At 44.8% G+C, this 15000-nt stretch overlaps 1 protein-coding gene and 1 pseudogene across 2 annotated transcripts in view; one reads left to right on the top strand and one right to left on the bottom strand.

The window, feature by feature from the left end:
- Positions 1 to 15000, bottom strand: part of LOC310790358 (F-BAR and double SH3 domains protein 1-like) — a gene marked incomplete at both ends in the record, with an annotated part of 49599 nt that overhangs the window by 24976 nt on the left and 9623 nt on the right. The window contains 5 exons of the mRNA XM_083652041.1: positions 2205 to 2327; positions 9484 to 9612; positions 11774 to 11837; positions 13391 to 13527; positions 14634 to 14778. Coding sequence (XP_083508167.1) covers positions 2205 to 2327; positions 9484 to 9612; positions 11774 to 11837; positions 13391 to 13527; positions 14634 to 14778 — 598 coding nt within the window. The remainder of the gene's footprint in view (positions 1 to 2204; positions 2328 to 9483; positions 9613 to 11773; positions 11838 to 13390; positions 13528 to 14633; positions 14779 to 15000) is intronic.
- LOC310790748 (EH domain-containing protein 1 pseudogene) lies at positions 4122 to 5708 on the top strand (annotated as a pseudogene). Its single transcript has one exon. The product of its transcript is annotated as an EH domain-containing protein 1 pseudogene (transcript).

The following is a 15000-nucleotide window of genomic DNA, read 5'->3' as shown; positions in this document are numbered from 1 at the left end:
GTCACTGCGCAAAATAAGAGAGTTGTTTTTGGAGCGGACAGTGAAGGGGTAAAATAAAGAACGTAGCCTACTACTTTGAGCCGGTACACAGCAAGCAAGCGAGTATCCACTGTTAGCCAGGTCAGATAACGTTATCGTCGACAATGACGAGCACTTTCTTGTAAAACATACGTGGACTCCAACAAAGAAAGCTTCAGATAGTTTTCTCTCCTCCGAGCGCAGCGCGAGCCATTAACGTCAATAAGACCCACAGACGTTAACGTAATTCCCTGGAATGCGAGACTTAACGAGCCAGTTACATGGCGTTGCATTCTTAGACATTGCCGTTTGCTTTTATTTGGTATGTTACATACAATTGGCTAAATTATTAGTTAATTCAGAGTTAGAAGATATTGGAGCAGCCAGCCATTTTATTTAATTTTATTTTTAGCCGGAAGTTTTGATACGGCCACACAACCGGGTCAAATGGGCGTAACATAAGGTGATATTCACCTTATGTAGCCACGTAGAGCCAAAGTCGATGTCACTTCCTGCTTCAGCATAATTTGTATATGTGTGTGTATATATATATATATATATATATATATATACATACATACATACATACATACATACATACATACATACATACATACATACATGTTTCGACTGCTCCACAGCGCCGCCGCCGGAAGTATCGGTTCTGGAGCGTATACTGCACTGTTTACAATTGTGCATTTATTTTCTATTCAAGATACATTTTGTAGACAATAGACATTGTTACCTCCTGTCTACATTGCACTTCTATTGAATTGAAAATAAATCGATTCCCAATCACGACACACTGGTAAGAATAATATCTAATTCAAAATGCTTATGCAAAATAATGGCATTTTAAACATGGGATACAAAGATGCGATTAATCGTGATTAAGAAAATGAATCGTTTGACAGCCAATATATATATACCGTATTTCCTCTAATAGTAACCGGGGCCTTTATTTACTGAGCCGCAGAGAGCCCCCGTCCTATATTAGAGCAGAGGCCAGTAATCGAGTGAGGCCTTTATTTCTTAATATTAAACTCTCATGGACATACGGTACTCCTTTATTTTCATGACTTTTATTGCAAAATATTGCATAAAACCAAACAACGCAAATACCGTAAATATTGGTGGTCACTCACTCACTCAGTATCCTCCTCCTCCTCATCTAGTATGTCGGTATCCTCCGCGTCATCATCATCAACATCATCCAGAACAACAAGTTCATTGTTGACCAGTTCCTCTTCATCTTCCTCATATCGGCTGCCTGTCTGTTCTCCTGGTCCCGCTAACGCAGCTGGGCGAGAGCCTCCCGTCCAGCGGCGCAGGGCTGTCCCTGCTTGAAGCAGTGGATGAGGTTGTCTTGACTCCCATCAGTTTTCACAGACTGTCCACAAACTTGGAAGGACTTTTTGATCAGATCCTTGTCCAGCTTGTCCCAGGCGGCGATCATCCAGTCCACAAGCAGGCGTCGAGCAGGCGCTTTTAGGTTTCCACCTCCAGCTGTGTACTGCTTACCGGTATCTGCGTCCCCAGCTATCCACTCGTCGTAGGCATCATGCAGGCTCTGCTTGAAGGGCTGATTCCACATCACACTGTACCAAATGTTCTGCTGCATATTGCACAACGCTTTCTTTAAACTTAACGTCAAACTTTCGTCTGGTTCGTTTGGTCTCTGCGTTACGTCCGGTTACGTCACACGGTAGATGCGTTGTGTTTTACAGTACCGTATTCACCGTAGTTTTTGCTCCTTCGTTTTTTGTTTTTTTTGACCCGGCCTGTATTGAGGGAGGGGCCTTTATTTGCCCGAGCAGGCCGTGCCCCCGTCCTATATTAGAGCAGAGGCCAGTAATGGAATAGAGGCCACTAATAGAGGAAATACGGTATATATATTAGGGGTGTAATATATATATAGGCTATATATAGTGGATATATATTTGTAGATAATTTAGAGACACAATCACAATGATATAGCTCTACTGTAGGCTATTTAGAAACACAATCAGGTGTTCACTTCCGTTGTTGCCTGTGAGCTGAAGACCAATATGGCTGCATGCCAGAGGGCAAATTACGTCTCATGACAGCCCACTATTACACTATTAGGCACACGCACACACACACACGCACACGCACACACACACACACACACACACACACACACACACACACACACACACACCTACCTTAGCAGCACTGTCCCATATGCGGCTGTACTCTCTGTGTGTGGCAAGGCAAACGTCCATCTCTGTCCCACACAGCAGGGTGAAGTGGCCTCTCAGCTGCTCATATACATCACCGTCCATACACTGACAGAGAGAAAAACACATCATATTTTTGGTTTAATTTTCTTTTCCTTTTTTTTTTTTTTTGCACAATTAAAATCAAAAACAGGCAAAAGGATAGAAGTGGATAAAAAAGAGAGTGTGCCCGTAGAGACAGGAAACCCTATTGGGCTTAATAGGTCTCTACCTAAGAAATTACACCAATATTAACATTAAAGGAGAATTTCCGTTTTTTTGAACCTGGACCCATCTCCTGGCAATAATTATGATTTGGCCACTCACCCAGCGATGTCCGCGGCGTTTCTGGCCGTCCTAGCGTTGTTTTGAGATCAATAGCGTCCAAGTCAGTTGTAAAATGGAGCTGATTTGGGGCCAAGTGTGAGCCTGTCTTTCCTGCATCTAAATAGCTATTTTTATTCCCGTTTTCGCCACATATCGTCATAATGTGATCCCTCAACATCCACCAGAGTGATATTTCGCCCCAGGCCATTTCCTGGACTCTCACAGGGATCAAATTACCTCAAACGTGATCTCGGTCACCAAGTCTCGTCAAGTCCCGCGATACTTTCCTGCCGGCTGGCCAACTACAGTACAGGTACACGCTTTACGGTGGTGGTTTTAGCGTAACCTATGTGGGGTTTGGCGTAACCTATGTGGGATTCGAAATAACGAAGGTTATGCCAAACCCCACATAGGTTACGCTAAAACCACCACCGCAAAGCGTCCTACCTGTAGTTGGCCAGTCGGCAGGAAAGTATCACGGGACTTGACGAGACTTGGTGACCGAGATCACGTTTGAGGCAATTTGATCCCTGGGAGACTCCAGGAAACAGCCTTTGGCGAAATATCACTCTGGTGGTTCTTGAGGGATCAGATTATGACGATATGTGGCGAAAACGGGAATAAAAATAGCTATTTAGATGCAGGAAAGACAGGCTCACACTTGGCCCCAAATCAGCTCCATTTTACAACTGACTTGGACGCTATTGATCTCAAAACAACGCTAGGACGGCCAGAAACGCCGCGGACATCGCTGGGTGAGTGGCCAAATCATAATTATTGCCAGGAGATGGGTCCAGGTTCAAAAAAACCGAAATTCTCCTTTAACAATGATCCAAACAAACAAAGCATACAAAATAAACAAAAACAAGAGAAAAGAACAAGCAAACAGTATTTTTTTTTAAATAAATGTAACACTATATATTATAGACTACTAAAAATGCTTCTATTATTATGTTATGTTATAAATATGTATATACTGTATTTGTTTATATATTGTTTCGGTGTTTAGCATGCTATTAGCTACAGATCGACGCTAAACTCTGCCCTGCAAGTCCCACATCCGGCCGGGTCATGTTAAAGGGTAGTATCAAAGCACTTCCTCCAGCCCTATGCTACCAGCCGGTCACTGAGGTCCTCCGACCAGGGGCTCCTGGTCGTACCCTGGACCAGGCTCAAAACAAAAGGTGGCCGTGCTTTTAAAACAGTAGCTCCGAAGCTTTGGAACGCTCTCCCCCGCTCTCCACGCTCTCCACGCAAAAAATAAACGAGTAGACTCCCCACTGCTCCCTAATGATGTAGTCACCTGTCACCTGTAGGTCAGGTGACTACTGATGATGTCATAGACATTGTGACATCATTGTCATCATTGTGACATTTTCACTGATGACATCACAATTGCTCGAGTGACATGCACCGGTCCTAACTTATAGCCTCTGCAGAGAAAGATTGACATCACTGATGATGTCACAATGACTATGACATCATCAGTGTCCGTTATAAATCACTGATGAGCCTGCAGGAAGCTAGCTACTCTCAATGTGTCAACCAAACAAGGGCAAAGGATCAGAACTGCATCAAAATGTGTTGGAGAAGCTGCAGAAAATCTACCAAACTAAACTGTTGCCACTGGAGAAGGCGTATCTATATCACCAGTTCCACTCCCCAGCACTTGAAGATGCTGACTTCGACAACAAGCCCATGGTCCTCCTGGTGGGACAGTACTCCACCGGGAAGACCACCTTCATTCAGCACCTGATGAAGCAGGACATCCCAGGTATGCAGATCGGCCCCGAGCCGACCACAGACTGTTTCATGGCAGTGATGAACGGTGAACATGGGATGTTCCCGGGCAACACTCTGTTGGTCGAGCCTAAAAACCCCTTCCACCAACTCTGCGCTTTTGGCACCGGGTTCCTAAGCAAGTTCATGTACGTTCGGATGCCTATCCCCCTCCTGGACAGCATCACTGTCGTCGATACTCCTGGAATCCTGCCGGGCGAGAAACAACGGATTGGTAAGATTGGCTACGACTCTGCGGCAGTGATGGAGTGGTTCGCTCACCACGCAGATCGCATTATCCTCCTGTTCGACGCCGAAAGGCCGGAGATCAATGACTCGTTCGCAGAGGTGATACGTGCCCTCAAGAATCACGAGGACAAGATGCGCGTGGTGCTGAACAAGGCAGATCAGATCAGCGCCGAGCAGCTTATGAGGGTCTATGGAACGTTGATGTGTATGATGTGCCCAATCATCAGCACACCTGAGGTGTTACAGCATGTCTACATTGGGTCGTTCTGGGACAAACCCAATCTGATCCCTGATTACGGGAAGTTGTTTGAAGCGGAGGAGCGGGAACTGTTCTTGGAACTCAAGTCATTGCCACATAAGGCAACGCTACGCAAACTCACCGACCTCATCAAACGGGCACAACTTGCTAAGGTGCAAGCATACATCCTCAGTCATCTGAAGAAGGCGATGCCGACTGTGTTGGGGAAGGAGTCCAAGAGGGAGGAGCTGATCTTCAACTTGGAAGAAATCTACCAGGAGATTGAGAGGGAGCACTATATCTCACGTGGCGACTTCCCCACACTCGAGAGGATGCAGGAGCTGCTCACTGGCCACGACTTCACAAACTTCTCAGAGCTGAGGCCTGAGCTCATGAAGGCCGTGGAGGACATGCTAGCCAATGACATCGCTCCTCTCATGTCCTTGGTATGCCATCAGGAAGCCTCCATCCTCAACCAGTAGTACAGCCAAGACGGCCTTCGTCGGCACCATGAGCATGTCCTCGGGTTCCGGCGAGGGTGCTAGTGAAGGCATCCATGAGCTGGAGTGGGTGGTGGGCCGCCCTCATACGACGAGATCTTCAACACCCTCTCTCCCATAAATGGCAAAGTGTCCAGTGCTGTGGCCAAGGAGGAGATGCTCAAGTCCAAGCTGCCCGACACACTCGTGGAGAAGATCTGCGAGTTGGCCGACGTGGATAGAGACAGCAACCTTGATGATGAGGAATTTGCCCTGGCCAACCACATGATCAAGACGCTGGTGGGCCACGAGCTGCCAAGCGAGTTGCCAGAACACCTGATTCCCTCGTCTAAGCGCGGGGCAATGCTGCAGCCCTAGTGAAACGGGGAACGGGAGCATCCTGGAGACCCCTCTTTCCGCGCCGGCTCCTTTCCAGCTTTGTTTTACTGCTTAGGACTTAGACAAAAAATTATATGCCGCATGCCAGGCCGGCGTGGGAGAGTCATGAGCATCATCCTGTAGCAAACCTTGAGTCTTCAGGCTTGCAAACACCCCGCGAGGAGGAATTGCTGTGATCTTTTTCACCAGAGAGAGACAAGGGTTTCTGGCAAGAGTCGGGGGCATCGCCGTCGTGCATTGTAGTACAGTAGAACAAAAAATCACCAAAAAAAGGCTTTAGTTTTTTAGATAAAATCTCAAAAACTTTGAGATAAAATCAGGCATACGTGCTACGGCTTTGCAACTTTCACCGAAATGTGGGCCCAAGTGAGGAGAACCTTTTTTACACTGCAACCTATGGCCAATTATGAAGTCCAAAGACTGCAAAACTGCAAAAACTGTAAAACTAATTCAACCCTACTCCCACATTTTTCCTTCAAATGATAACAAACTTCAGCATCTGCATCGTTAGACTGTCCTACACAAAAAATTCGGACAGATTTTTGTTTGATCCAAAATTGACCCCACAGTGCATCAAAATGTTTTACTTTAAACGGTACTATAAACAAGAGTTCATTTGCAAAAACAGGTAAACGCCATTCTTAAAATGAACAAACAACTATGTTTGATACTCCCTGGAGTGCACATAGAAAACATTATTGAGGTAATGTATGTGAAAATTATCAGATTAATATGTTTTAGTTATGATTGACAATAAACATTTCCCAAAAATAAATAAATTACAGTATAAATACATCAATATATAAAATAAAATGATAAAAAAATCCAAACAGAGATACCTGTTTTTGCAAATGAACTCTTCAGATACACACATTCTCGCTAAATAAAGCTTGAAACTTCCCGGGAAAAAAATAAAAATCTTGCTGTCACAGTAGGTGAAGTGTGTAAAATCTCTGAATTTTATCTCAAAGACTGAATTTTTTACAAAAAAAAATATTCTGCCCTCATGTATAGCCTAGAGCACTATTAATGCTCTAGGCCCTAGAGCATCAATGCCTATCCTGGGGAACGGTGGGGCATGCCCTCGCCATCCTGGGAAAACCCGCACACTTATGATGATGTCATCAGTGATTCACAATGCACAATTGCTCAACTGACATCAGTAATGTCAAGTCAAGTCAAGTCAAGTCAAATTTATTTGTATAGCACATTTCATACACAGATGCAGTTCAAAGTGCTTCATATAAAATGGATGACATAAGAAAAAATAAAAAAGAGGATAAAATAGACATTTCATAACAGCTTTGTCTTTATACTGTAGTTTGGACGTCAAGCCTTTGTTCTTTGTGACCGAAGACAATCACCTCTGTTTTGTCTTTGTTTAGCTGGAGGAAATTCTGTCGCATCCAGTCATTTATTTGGTCAATGCACTGACAGAGTGAGTCTAAGGGAGCATATTCACCTGAGGAAAGACATATAGAGTTGGGTGTCGTCTGCGTAGTTATGGTAAGCTATTTTGTTTTTGTGCATAATTAGGCCTAGAGGGAGCATATACAAGTTGAATAGAACGGGCCCCATAATGGATCCTTGAGGCACCCCACATGTCATACTAGTTAGGTCAGATGTGTAATTGCCAATGGAAACAAAGTACTTCCTGTCTTGGAGATAGGATCTGAACCACTGGAGGACCGTACCCGATAGCCCAACCCAGTTTTCTAGCCTGTCTAATAGTATTGAGTGGTTAACACTGTCAAACGCAGCGCTAAGATCCAATAGCACTAGGATCAAATTTTTGCCTGAGTCTAAGTTAATTCTAATGTCATTTATGACTTTACTATGTGCGGTTTCCACCCCAACACTGATGTCATCAGTGTTCTGACATCACTGATGATGTCATCAGTGCCCAGAGATAGGGACTTGGACTGGAGACTTGGACATGAGTCGCACTTAAGTCACACACAGCAGTGGTTCTCACATTTTTTCACATGAAGGACCCCTAAACGGACAAAAATTTGACCACGGACCCCCATTTGATAGGATTTTGTCCCACGGTCCCCCATATGATAATAAGATTGATGCTTTTAGATGTTTTATTACAGAAAGTGTATAAAACCCATGACCAAAAAAGTAATTGTGTTACTTATTAATGGGATTATAGCGAAAATAAATGACCCCCCTTTTGGCTGGGGACCTCCTGGAACCCCCTCAAGGACCCCTGGGGGTCCCCGGACCCCCATTTGAGAACCACTGACACACAGTGACTTGAGACTTGTCCTCAAAGACTTGAGACTTGACTTGGACTTGAGATTTGGGACTTGTGAAGACTCTTTATTTATTTTTGTGTGTATTAACATTAAGGAAAGGTCTACTAATAATAATGTCAACTAATCAACAGCTGATGCTTTATGCTGATAGATAGAGTGAGGATAATACAGTAGCCTACATGCTTTGAATCCCTTAGTTTTAGCTATGCAGTGTTCTAAGCAGACTGGATGGCATGCAGCAGATGATAGAACACTCATCCATAAGAGACTTGAGACTTGACTTGGACTTGTGACCAAAGACTTGAGACTTGACTTGGACTCTAGCTAAAACACTTGAGACTTGACTTGGACTCTAGCTAAAAGACTTGAGACTGGACTTGGACTCTAGCTAAAACACTTGAGACTTGACTTGGACTCTAGCTAAAAGACTTGAGACTTGACTTGGACTCTAGCTAAAACACTTGAGACTTGACTTGGACTCTAGCTAAAAGACTTGAGACTTGACTTGGACTCTAGCTAAAAGACTTGAGACTTGACTTGGACTCTAGCTAAAAGACTTGAGACTGGACTTGGACTTGCAAAAAATCGTGATATAACAGCCTATTTCACGTTTTGAAATGATGTAGTCCCATGGAGCAGATCTCCCTTGGGGCCCTGGGCCCAGCCCTACAGAGAGCCCTTCCAGCAGAATCTGAATGGACGGTTACTGTTGATGCTGGGTGACAAAGTGCTGTCCACGCCTCCCTACAATATTGAAAATAAGGCTCACAGACGACCCGTTCTGGCTGAGCTAGAGAGGGAGTTAAACCACCTCAGAACCTCTGGGAATACAAGGAGGTTAATGCAGGGAAGGCTATGGTAAATGGTAAATAGCCTGCATTATAGCGCTTTTATCCAAAGCGCTTTACAATCAGTAGGTACATTCACCCATTCACACACCGATGGCGGCAGGCTACCACGCAGGGTGCTGGCACACCAACGGGAGCAATTTGGGGTTCAGTATCTTGCCCAAGGACACTTCGACATGCAGACTGGAGGAGGCGGGAATCAAACCACCGACCTCTTTTATCCAAAGCGATTAGTGGACGACCTGCCCTACTGTACCTCCTGAGCTACAGCCGCCCCACCGGCTATGGTCTTGCTGTACGCACTGAAGGGGTCTCCTTGTCTCACAGTCTTCTACTTGTATGTCATCAGTAAGTGATGTCATCAGTGATTGAGTGTTGATGTTATAGGCATTGAGTTGAGACATCATCAGGCTTGAACCCCTGGTATTGACGCTTGCGGCTATATTTATTATTATTATTATTATGCCCCTGGACTCCCCTACCCCGAATTTCATTCTGAACCCCCTCCGGAAATGGGGTTCCCCCACCTGCCAAATCTGACTTTAACCCCTGTGTGTGTGTGTGTGTGTGTGTGTGTGTGTGTGTGTGTGTGTGTGTGTGTGTGTGTGTGTGTGTGTGTGTGTGTGTGTGTGTGTGTGTTACCTCCATAACATGCAGTAGGTCATTAGTGTAGTAGTGATGGTAGTGGGCGTTGATGGCCACTAGTGTCAGCAGATACTCATTACGAACTTCACCCAAACGGTCATCACACTCCTTCAACCTGCCACTGAGCTGGACACACACACACACACACACAAACACACACACACACACACACACGCGCGCGCGCACACGCACACGCACACGCACACGCACGCACACACACACACACACACACACACACACACATTGTACATATTAATTCTAGCCAGTATTCAGAGTATTCTAGCCAGTATAGCCACTCCTATATAAACTCCTGCTTCCATCCATCTTCAACCACTTATAGAGACAGTCCGCATGTGTGGGAACGCCCACAAAATGTTAAACGGCTGGCGCGCGAGTGGGGTAAAACCGCCCATATATCTCATGGGCTGACTCACCAAAAGACGGTGCTGCGGCTCTAAACTACAGGTTTGGGGGTTCTAGAGCAGAACACCAGACATCTGCTCAGATGTGCGTTTACTGCGGTGGTTAAATCCCCGATCGTGTCTGCCTGGGCTGGGCTATCAGCTAAATTCTAACTTTGCTGAATGGATAGAACGGGGGTTTTTACCCCACCCTGACCCCGCCCCCAGCCAGGCTGAGCCAGCTAACCCAGCGTCTATTGTGGGCATTCCTAGAGCCTGTATGGTCGTTCCCAGACATGCGGACTGTCTCTATCTCGGATCGGGTCGTGGAGGTAGCAGATCCAGCAGGGGACCCCAAACTTCCCTTTCCCTGGCCACCAGCTCTGACTGGGCAATCCCGAGGCGTTCCCAGGCCAGCATGGAGATATCATCTCTCCACTAAGCCCTCGGTCTGCCTCGTGGTCTCCTCCCAGCTGGACAGTGGCTCTACTCCGAGTCCCTGATGGATGACTGAGCTTCTCACCTCATCCCTAAGGGAGATGCCAGCCACCCTCCTGAGAAGATCCATTTCGGCCGCTTGTATCCGGGATCTTGTTCTTTCGGTCATGACCCATCCTTCATGACCATACATGAGCATAGGAACGAAGATCGACTGGTAGATCGAGAACTTTGTCTTCTGGCTGAGCTCTCTTTTTCTCACAACGGTGCGGTAAAGCAAACGCAATTCCGCTCGCGTTGCTCCGATTCTCCGGCCCATCTCCCGCTCCATCGTTCCCTCACTCGAGAACAAGACCCAGAGATACTTGAACTCCTTCACTTAGGGTCAGAAGTCATCTTGAACTCCTTCACTTGGGGTCAGAAGTCATCTTGAACTCCTTCACTTGGGTCAGAAGTCATCTTGAACTCCTTCACTTGGGGTCAGAAGTCATTCTCTACCTGGAGTCGACAATCCACCGGTTTCCTGCTGAGAAGCCTCAGACTTAGAGGTGCTGATCCTCATCCCAGCCACTTCACACTCGGCTGTGAACCGATGTAGTGATGCTGCTTCCATTCACTCTAACTGGGGAATCGCACTGGTTGCATTTGGGTTGCGTTGTGGCTGTGCTCCGGTTTTGCTACGTGCTCTGTGCTCCGCCAACACTAACCCGGCTGCGTGCAGAGCACATCACGGCTCCACTCCGCCAGACAGCTGGAGTGACGAGACCGACAAGTTCTCGCGGTGAAAGGTTTCACAGAGGGGGAAGATGGGCACTGTAACCCCATCCGGGGCAGATCAACGCGTGTGTTGTTGTTAGCTTAGCTTCTAGCTATTAGCTAAATAATTATATTTACAACCATAATGAACCATGATCTGACAGAAAAAGTGTCATTTAGAGAGCGCGTGCACTCCCGTCCAGCATGCCCCACGCTGGCCGCAGGCTCTCGTTATAGCCTGTTTGAGGAAACTACTCGGAGCTCAAAATCTTCCGTGGGCATCCGAATTAAGCCAAACTATTTCGGTGAGTAAAACATCATATTTTAACCTGGAAATGAGGACCGTGGAGTAAAAAACCGAAATTCTCCTTTAACTTAACTTATCATCTGCCAGACCTGCCACCAGTTTCCAGCAGTGGGAAACAGCTTAATCAAATCTTAGTGGTACAAATTGCTTGTGTGCCAATATGTAATGCAAATGTAATACTGTATTATTTCATCATTCAATTGCTCCAAAATGCTAAAAATGACTAAGATAGCCATACAAATTATGATCATAGGCGCAAAAAAACACCCTATAAAAAAGTTAATTTCTCAGTCTAGTCTAGAGTCTAACTAGACTGAGAAATTCACTTTTAGACTCTATACCCATAGTTTAACACTGTAGTTCACATTATAATACAGTTCAGTACCTTAGCACTCATCTTCTGTAGTCCTGTTCTAAAGTGGAAGATCCCATGCTCGCTCTTCCTGGCTCTGGGTACGACAAAGTTAAAACATCATGTACTAATAAATAACAACATTAAAAAGTAATGTACTAATAATAACATAACATATTAAAACAGATACAGAATATTAAAATAATATAATATAATACAGAATGTTAAAACATTATGTAGTAATAAATAACAACATATTAAAACATAATAATAACATCACATATTAAAACATACAGAATGTTAAAACATTATGTAGTAATAAATAACAACGTATTAAAACATAATAATAACATAACATTAAAACATACGGAATGGTAAAACATGTAGTAATACATAACAACGTATTAAAACATAATAATAACATAACATATTAAAACATACAGAATGGTAAAACAACATGTAGTAATAAATAACATATTAAAACATAATAACATAATATATTTAAGCAATATAGCATGAGAGCAAGTGTGCCTGCGGCCTCGTGGGATAACAGCTTATCAGCGGGATATATTCCACAACACCACGCAGCTCGAGTGCTATATTGCTTTTATAAAACGGTTTCCAAGTATAATAATAATAATAATAATAATACTATAAGTCCGACTGGCATGGTATTCTTCTGATAGAGTCAGTTGAAACACTACTGTAAGGCGGGACCTCTAGCAAGAAGATAGACGTGCGGGTGATTTGATTGGATCGTTCTGGAGACTGAAGTCGACATTGGCCAATCCTGGCGCTTGCCGAGAGCTTTTTGCAAAACCCGACACCAGAGCCGTATGCCGACACCAAGTAACGTTACGTCTTATTTAGAAATGCGGGGTTAAGAGTGAGGGCGCGCGAGAGAGGGGTTAAGACATTAGCCCGCGTCTATTCTTGTACAAAACATCATTTCCTGCTTAGTATTAGTAAAGTTATAAGCGAAGATCGATTCACAAGGATCTGAAAGCTGTCTCCGCCATTTTGTTTTTGAGGTACTTTTAGTAAGAGAGTTGCGCCATCATGCGTCCATAATGACTCATTGTACAAAGACTTGAAGGACTAGTGACCCTCCATACAGCAGATCAGGAGAAAGCTGTTTGGCTCGAGCGCAGCGCTGCCTTTTAGTAAGAGAGTTGCCATGGCAACCAATAACCCATGGCCATGGGTTATTGAACTCGGTTACTGGAATTATACAATGGCTGTGAACCAATCAGATTGCTTGATTTGAGAGAGCCGTTTTATAATGAAACATACAGAATGTTAAAACATCATGTACTAATAAATAGCAGAACATATTAAAACATAATAACACATAACATATTAACACATACAGAATCTAGTCAAACATGTTAGGTGTGATTGCAGCAAACACATAAGCAGGTGAGGCATACTGAATGCATTACTTGAGGGAGAGACTGAATGTTGCTAAACCCTAATGGTAGAAGCTAGCTATATGTTGGCTAAATCTAGTAATGAGGTGTAACTTAATAATCATAAATAATAACGAGCCGTGGTCCCCATTGGTGTTTTGTAACCCACTCACACGCATGCACGCAGCCACGCACACACACACACACACAAGCACGCACACACACGCACGCACACACACACCTGCCGTGTGCATCGTTAGCCTTGTCTCGAGCCAGGCTGGCGATATGGCTGAGTTGGTGGTAGCTCTTTTTGACCCTGTGCAGCTCCCGTAGAGCGTCCACCACTTCTCCCTGTACCCTCTGGAGCTGCTCCAGGCCCTAACAATCACACACACACACACACACACACACACACACACACACACACACACACACACACACACACACACACACACACACACACACATTGTACATATTAATTCACCTTTCATGACAACTGTACGGTGGGTGAATTTTTATATAACTCACCTGCGTCAAGTCAAATAGACATAGAAGAGACTATGTTTTGCGGGTGATTGACAGGTCACCTATCCAGTGATCACGCAGTTTGCGATCACGGACCAATAGCAGGCGGAGCTGTGGCTCTGGGAAAGCTGCGCAAGAACCCCAAGATGGCCACAGGCGACACTAGGCTTCAAAACAGGAGTCCAAAAAAGAATGGCTGAGGTCCCGCTGACTCTGTCCATATTTTTAGACGGTCGATGATTGAGCCACTGTGTCACCTGACTAGCCAGCACAATAGACCAAATCACCGTGACGTCACCATGTAAACAACATTACTTCCGCGTACCACTTCGGGAAGGCGGCAGGTTTAAATTTGCGTGTTATCAAATAAATGCTGTCAAACTCTCGTTGTTTTCGGCTGACTACTTTCAATTTAAATGTTCAAACGGTTGGTAAACATGCTTGTCCGACGTATCTAGCCTTTCTTCTGTATTTGTTTTATGTAGTGTTAGCTAGCTAATAACGTTTGTTTACAACTGTCAAACTCGCTGTTTTTTTGCAGACTCGTTAACTAGCTACAGAGCTAACGTTACAGACAGAGCTACTGACGCCACGTTAATTTAATTTAGCTTCAAGTCTACTCTGGTCTGTTCTGGTCCAACAGGTAAATTAGCTAGTCTGGTCTCCACTAACGTTAGTGAAAGTGTTGTTATGTTTTTGTCTTCAACACGTCAGTTTGTGCCGTTCACCGCCATTATGATGTGTGGACCCCAGGGGTAACCGGAAGTAAATGTAAACATCCCCGCTGATTTGGTTTATACACCAGTCATTCACTCATCAGTTCATTTGGTTAAATCTGGTTCATGCTTCACAAAATACTCACTCAAACTTAATTCAGCATTCTTAATGAACTTGGCTGGAACAATTGCAGTTAAATGGCACGAAATGCATATCTGAACATTTGACTCTCTGTGTCTCACTTTCTTAGCTCGGACATCCTTTGCATTGCGAAGGCTTCTGGAGGCTTGTCCAATCAGAGTGCGGTACTCCTCAGCGGTGGCCAATCGTGATGCAGCATTCTGAGCTGTAGCATCCACTACTGACCGCCACACACCAAACACACTGCTGGAGACACACACACGTACGTACACACACGCGCACACACACACACACACGCACACGCACACGCACAAGCACACACACACACGCACGCACGCACACACGCATGCACACACACACACACACACACACACACACACACACACACACACACGCACGCACACGCACACACACAACAATGCACATTTTCTGATCTGAACACCTGTCTTTGTACATTTGTAAATTACA

The sequence above is a fragment of the Poromitra crassiceps genome (assembly GCF_964638095.1).
Source record: "Poromitra crassiceps genome assembly, chromosome: 15".
NCBI lineage: Eukaryota > Metazoa > Chordata > Actinopteri > Beryciformes > Melamphaidae > Poromitra > Poromitra crassiceps.
Note: the sequence above shows the minus strand (reverse complement) of the source record. Positions and strands in the feature narration are given on the sequence as shown.